The sequence below is a fragment of the Squalius cephalus genome, assembly GCF_949319135.1.
Source record: "Squalius cephalus genome assembly, chromosome: 11".
In the NCBI taxonomy this organism is placed as follows: Eukaryota; Metazoa; Chordata; class Actinopteri; order Cypriniformes; family Leuciscidae; genus Squalius; species Squalius cephalus.
Window position 1 is genome coordinate 38,343,701 of NC_137132.1, and position 6,540 is coordinate 38,350,240.

At 43.7% G+C, this 6,540-nt stretch overlaps 2 protein-coding genes across 3 annotated transcripts in view; one reads left to right on the top strand and one right to left on the bottom strand.

The window, feature by feature from the left end:
• smc4 (structural maintenance of chromosomes 4) overlaps nt 1-778 on the top strand; it is a 31,004-nt gene extending 30,226 nt beyond the window's left edge. For both annotated transcript variants that reach the window (XM_079885693.1, XM_079885692.1), the window contains exon 24: nt 448-778. In XM_079885693.1, the coding sequence (XP_079741819.1) occupies nt 448-606 (159 nt within the window). In that variant the 3' untranslated portion in view covers nt 607-778. The remainder of the gene's footprint in view (nt 1-447) is intronic.
• Nucleotides 779-870: 92 nt separating this feature from the next.
• Nucleotides 871-5,900, bottom strand: trim59 (tripartite motif containing 59). Its single transcript, XM_079885703.1, has 2 exons — nt 5,839-5,900; nt 871-3,349 (listed from the first exon to the last, which is right to left on the bottom strand). The coding sequence occupies exon 2, from the start codon at nt 3,333-3,335 to the stop codon at nt 2,172-2,174; it is 1,164 nt and encodes a 387-aa protein (XP_079741829.1). The 5' UTR covers nt 3,336-3,349; nt 5,839-5,900; the 3' UTR covers nt 871-2,171.
• Between the last annotated feature and the right edge of the window lie 640 nt (nt 5,901-6,540).

A 6,540-nucleotide genomic window follows, 5' to 3' on the forward strand; every position in this document is an offset into this window, starting at 1 on the left:
ATATTGCCCATTAATAAAAATGTTAATTTCGGTCACTGCTGTGACCTGACCACTGCATAGAATATGAATATGTTCGTGAGTCCGCTGTAAACAACAGGCCTAAACCAGCCATGGCACCAGCACAAAAACACATATCAACTGAAACCACACACAGAAGTAGTCAAATCTCTCGTGAATCCCTCTCACCAAACACATGATCGTTCTGGGTCTGCCACGGGCCAAAACACACACATTACACTTGAAATCAGTTGCCATCAGCATCCTTTCATTAGCCGTGCAGCATTCAGCGTCATCCTAAACTAAATTCAGTGCAAGCCTCAACAATCATCAATAATATGCTGAAAATGAATGTAACCGAATCACTGATTGTTCAGGAAAATCACCATCAGTTACACTGGAGATAAAAACCGCACGGTTGTAACTGTCATCTTTCCCACATCGTTTCAGGAACAAACCAAGAATGCTCAGTTCATCATCATCTCCCTGAGGAACAACATGTTCGAGATGGCCGACCGTCTCATTGGCATCTACAAGACACACAACACCACCAAGAACGTGGCCATCAACCCCAAGACCATCGTCCTGCGCGAGGTCGAGACGGCCTGAGAGATCGCTCCTCTCACAGGTCTATCCCTCATCTTTCTGCTCTCTCCTTTTAACCTCTTTTACATACAGTGACTTTTTACTATAGTATAATAGGTGTAACATGCCATGTTATCATGTTCTCACTGCACTGCAGCTGGATGTTTTAAATAAACATTAAATTTACTGCTTTGAGTTCTGTGACGCGTGTACATCTTTACCACAACACAATGAGCACTTGATGTTTTGTGACACTTCCTGTCTTAAATAACCAGAAGAAACCTCAGTACAGAAGAGTTTTATTCATCTTCAGCGCTGAAACCACTGAACATGATCTGAGCGATCAAAGGGGTTAACGTTCATATTTCTTTAGGTGACAATTATCACTGAAAGCAAAGACTGAATGGAAAAATTAGGAATGTACAAAGAGTTCATAAACGTAGGATGAGAAGTAGGTCCCAAATATGTTGAAAGATGTATTCCGGCATCTCATTGTGCTCATGTAGTCAGTGGGGTCCACGCAGTGCCGTCTGATGCATCATGGGTAATGTAGTTTTATGCTGAGCAGCTGGTGTTCAAGGGGTCGTGCCATGAGGAATCAGGATTGCGCTGATCTTCTGAGAGGTCAATGTAGTATAAAAATACGCTCAAGACTTCAAAAATACCATTTGTTGATGAGTGAATATTTGCACTTCCTCCACATTGTGACGTGTCACTGGAAGATGTTAGCGTCTGACTAGCTCCACACGCTAGCTTTAGCTCATCGCTCCTGTAACTGTAATTGGTACAGTTTAATGCAGCGTTCACAAAGAAGCGTTTGTCGGAAGGGGAAGTGACCTGTGCTGAATCTGACTGATGCCACATCGCAAAGCTGAACTATACACTACTCCAGAATACTGTGTCTATAAATACTGGATTTATGTTTATAGAGGTTTTCAAAACATCCTTAACTAATTTATTATAACTTTTTTAAATTATTTGAACCTCAAGGAACATGTTAAGACTAAGTAATGTTGTGACCCCTTTAACTCTTTCCCCAATTTTCTGGGTATCCGAGTTTCCACTGTTATACAGTAGGGGGCGCTATTACACATCTAAAGAAGAGTACAGCATCTCCTGATCACAACACAGGAGAAGCAGAAACATGAGATATATTCGTGTGTAAAATAACGTTAATATCAAACATTAAACAACATATAAATCTAATCTGCCTAATGTTACTGAATGAAATGTCGACTCCGGACTGAAACTCTGAGGGTGTTGATGGACTCGATCTAAAACATCTGTGTGTTTCATCATCTCTGAATCTGATCCACATGTAGTCTTTGACAAAAACATGATTTTCTCAGATCTTTTGCTCAATGTTGCTTTTTTTTATGAAACCCACATTCAAGTGTTGAAATACAATGTTTTGTTTAAAAGCAGAGGCTCTGTTCTTTTGATCTATTGCATGTTCAGATATGTATACAACAAAATGAAATGAGCAAAACAAATGTGTCCCAATGGTTTGTAAGGTCAAACCAGTTTCACCCAGAAATTCCTTCCGTTAGTTTCTCCCGAAGGCTGAGAGTTTGCAGCATCCGGAGCGTTTAACACCAGTGTAGTGTGTTGAGAAAGCTGAGCAGATGCTGGTAGATGTGTTCTCCTAAAGTGTGTAGTGTCATGATGGTGTTGTGTATGGGACAGAAGAGGTCACGGAGCGGTTCTTCAGCGTGACGGAGAGCGCAGTGATGCACACACAGGCCTGTGAGCAGCAGCATCACGATCATCATCAGGACCGCCGCCGATGGAGACGAGCGGAGGCGCCGGCGCTGAGTTCGACCCGTGGCCGGAGCCTGACCGCAGATCTCCGGGACGGGCCCCTCGCCCAGTGCTCTGACGCTCAGGCCACACCAGTGCTCCTGGAGGAAGGGCTCGGCCCGCGGCATCAGCGGGACACTGGGGATCTCCGGCAGCGGCGTCCGGATCAGAGCCTCCACTCGCTCCCTCAGCTCACACACTGCCTCCAGATACACCAGCGGACTCTCCTCGCGCTCCACGCCGGAGCTAAGCGCCATCACCGCGCCGTGCTCCCCCTGCAGCCGCTTCAGCTGCTCGATGAGCGGGTCGTACGCGCACGCCAGCCGAACGCTCGCCCGCTCCAGAGCCTGCAGGAACTCGGCCCTCTTCTGAGCCAAGATGAGCTCCAGGTCCTGGAAGAACTGGGCTGTGAACTCGCGGTCGTCCTGGATCAGCGCCTCGCTCCGCTGCTTCTCCAGCTGTAGGCGCTGTGCGAGCGCGCAGACGTCCTCCCAGCGCTCGCCGCTCAGCCGCTCCATCAGCCGGGCCTGTCCCGCGCGCTCCCTGGCGTACGCCGTCTGGAGGTCGTCGATGGCGTGTCCTCGGTGCCGGCCGACGGTGAGGCAGACGCCGCAGATGAGCTGCCGGTCCTGGACGCAGTAGACGTTGAGCGGCTGCGGGGGGTGTTCGGGGCAGGCGGGCGAGCGGGGCCGCTGGTACTTCTCCACGATGGCGCTCAGGCACACGTTGGTGGGCAGCGCGTCCAGGCCGTTGGTGGGCAGCTCCGCCACGCTGCGGCAGCTCGGGCACTTGAGCGGCAGGCGCAGCGGACGCCAGACGGACACCTCCACGGACGCCTGCATCACGCTCTCCAGACAGCTCTTGCAGAAGGTGTGTGAGCAGGGCAAGACCCGCGGGTCTGTGAAGAGGCCGTAGCACACCGAACACGTCAGATCCTCCTCCAGATCCTCCATGACGGCGGCGGCTCCTGTGAGGGATGGGGAAGCGGCATTAGTGCATGTGTTGGTCCTCAGGTTTCATCTGTGTCATGTTTATCTGTACGTTTGGCTGTTGAACTGTCAGTTCAGGCTTGATTTTCATTAAACGGGTCCTGTAATGACCTTTTCACAAGATCTAAAATCATTCTCTGATGTCCCCAGAGTGTGTGTGTGAAGTTTTAGCTCAAAATACCCCACAGGTAATTTACTATAGCACATTAAAATTGTCACTTTTTGAGGGTGAGCAAAAACAAGCTGTTTGTGTGTGTCACTTTAAATGCAAATGAGCTGCTGCTCCCGGCACAGGGGGCGGAGCTTCAAGAGCGTGTGTGTGCGTGTGTGTTAGCAGCTCCGATTACCTCACACGCACACACTGAACATTTAGCCTCTTATGTTCGAACCGGAGTCAAACAAAGATGGAGAGACTCAAGAAGAAGAGACAACATGTAGAAGCAACAGGACATTTCTGAATGGTTAGTTGGTGAATTTATGTATCTTATGTGTAGTTATCTTCTAGTCATTGATTAGCATATTCTGTCTTGATAATCTATAAATCCTGTTCCCGGGGGCGGGGTTTATGTAAATTTTAGGGTTGGTGATGTCACTAACCCGTGAAAAAGCTCATTGTAGTCTCTACCAGCCGTTTGTTGTAGTCCTTAAACAGTGATTTCTGTAAAAGCAAATATCTCTTTGCTTTGTAACTTTGCAGATGTTTATGCTCAAACAGCAGCACTAATTTTAAGTCACTTACATTTTAGATGCAATATTGACTGTTTTTGTTCTATTTCAGCAGCGAAAATAGTTCTGAACAAAGATCACAGCAGAACCACTGCGGATCTCACAGCAACACTCAGCCATGTTGTGATTCACTGCTTTCAACGAATCGGTTGAGTCAAAGATTCAACGACCCATTCATAAGGCTTGTTCGACTTGAACCGGCGCTGCACAGACCGATCGATGAATGACATCAAAGTACCGCGAGAGCGAATAGAAGGTAGACGGCTCCTTATGCTTTTGAATTGCTCTCGCGGTACTTTGACGTTATAAACCGATCGGTCTGTGCAGCGCCGGTTCAAGTCGAACAAGCCTATTAACATCTGCCTCATTCTTGAATGAATCACCTGTTTGAATAAATTGTTTGAATGATTCAGTGACTCACTCATTAAGACGGTCGCCTGTCGCCACCTACTGGTGGTTTCGCTTCGTGTTTAAAAGTATCATTTATTTTTTGTAAATTCAAAAAATTGATTGATTGGTAACAGCCCTATAGTGTCTTATTATTCTAATGAAATTTATTGATCAAATTTAAGAATTTTAAATGAAAAATTAAGCATATATTTAAAATGATTGGGGGGAAATGGCCTTTATAAAGGTTAAATTTACTTCTCCTAGGACAAGCACATGAAAGGCTTGATGTCGAGCTCTGAACAAGACTTCCGTTCATCTTTGAAGCGCAAACATGTTTTAATAAATCCTGAGAGATTTCTGTCCCTTCATTGAACGTTCACTCAAATCCTTGACACAGGTTCATAAAGGGATGGTGAAAGTAATATGAGGTGAGCGGCTTAATGCTAAAGTTTGGTCAACGCAAGCTCAGGTGTCATTAGGAATACCTTCATTTGTGTCTTGAAGATTAATGAAAGTCATATGGGTTTGGAACTACATGGGAGTAATTAATGACTGAATTTACATTTTTTGTTGTTGAACTATTCTTTAACAGGATTTTTTTTTTTTTTTTTAAAAAAGGTCACATTAATTTTGTATTGAGTCTTTTTCAGCCGTTTAAATACCTTTTTATCCTGGTCAAAGAGTCTTGTTTATTTAAAAAAATAAAGATTTTTATACTTAATTTTTTAACACTATCAGCAAGACGGCAGTCTTGATATGTTATTCCTGTCATTTCCATCACAGAATGAAGGGTGATGTGGAGGAAATGACGCTTGAATGTCCAAAATGTTAGTAAACAAATTTAATTAGTGAGTGAATATTGTTTCAAGAGAGTTCAGTGTCAGTCTACATAAAGTATCCATAATTGAAGAATATAAAATGTCTTCTTACATCAGTGAGTTATTGCGTGTTTATAAAGCGCAATAACGGTGGAAATGTAGTATATGGGTTTGTTTTACTGTAGTCAAGACTTGAATCAAACCGAGATCATAATCAACTGCAGTGAACAGTGACAACTTGCCCCGGTGTGTCCTGCACAGCTGTGTGGAGAACGCGATACAACCGGAAGTCGTACACCGCTTAATACAAGCAAAACATCAAGACAATATCAGAACTCTGTATAAATTAATTTAACACGGGTACGTAATGTAGTGGCGTATTGATGTTGAAAATAACGTGACATTTGAAACAAAAACTAGCAAAAGTTCTTCAAACACCTTCTGCGTGCTATTTAGCATACACATATCAGGACTCTCAAAACTGAGAAACATTTTTATGTCTATTAAAACAGAAATAAGTGCTAATAACTGACCGTCATAAACAGCACGAGCCCACCGAAATAAAAACACGACACGCGCATGCGCGTCCTCACAACTTTCCAGTTTCCACCTATGGTTTCCACCAATCACATCTCTTGATTCAACACGTCTTGAACGCGACACATGTTGCGCCTTGAGACGAGAAACGTGATTGGTGGAAAGTTGCTATTGAATCCCGCAGTCCGTTTTAACTGTGTGTCTGAGAGAGAGATATGAAACATTAATAAGGTATAGTTAATCCTTGCTGTACAATAATACGCCCTCTGGCCAAACTCAGACATCACAGCTTTACTAATTATAAAATATAAGGAATAACTGACTGGGTCTTTGAATAAACAAAAACGTCCATTATTTTAAATAATTCAGTCTTCGAATCCTCGGGGTTTTATCCTTAAAACACTTTTGCGTCTAGAACTAGTCTACTTACCTGGTTTAGAAACAAGGATTAGTGAAAGTGAAGGCTTATAAGATTACATTCGTAAATTAAATTTGCTTGCACAATTAAGTGAAGCTTTGAAAAGATAAAAATCGCTTTTCAAGTGTAAAAATAAGAAAAAAAAAACACTTTTTTTGTGTGTGATTGATGGACTGTGAAACTGCAGCTTCATGCTAAAGCAAAATAAATTTGACACATGTGTACACTATACGAATACAGCGTAGCCACCAATAATTTAAATAAGCTCTGATAAGAAAGA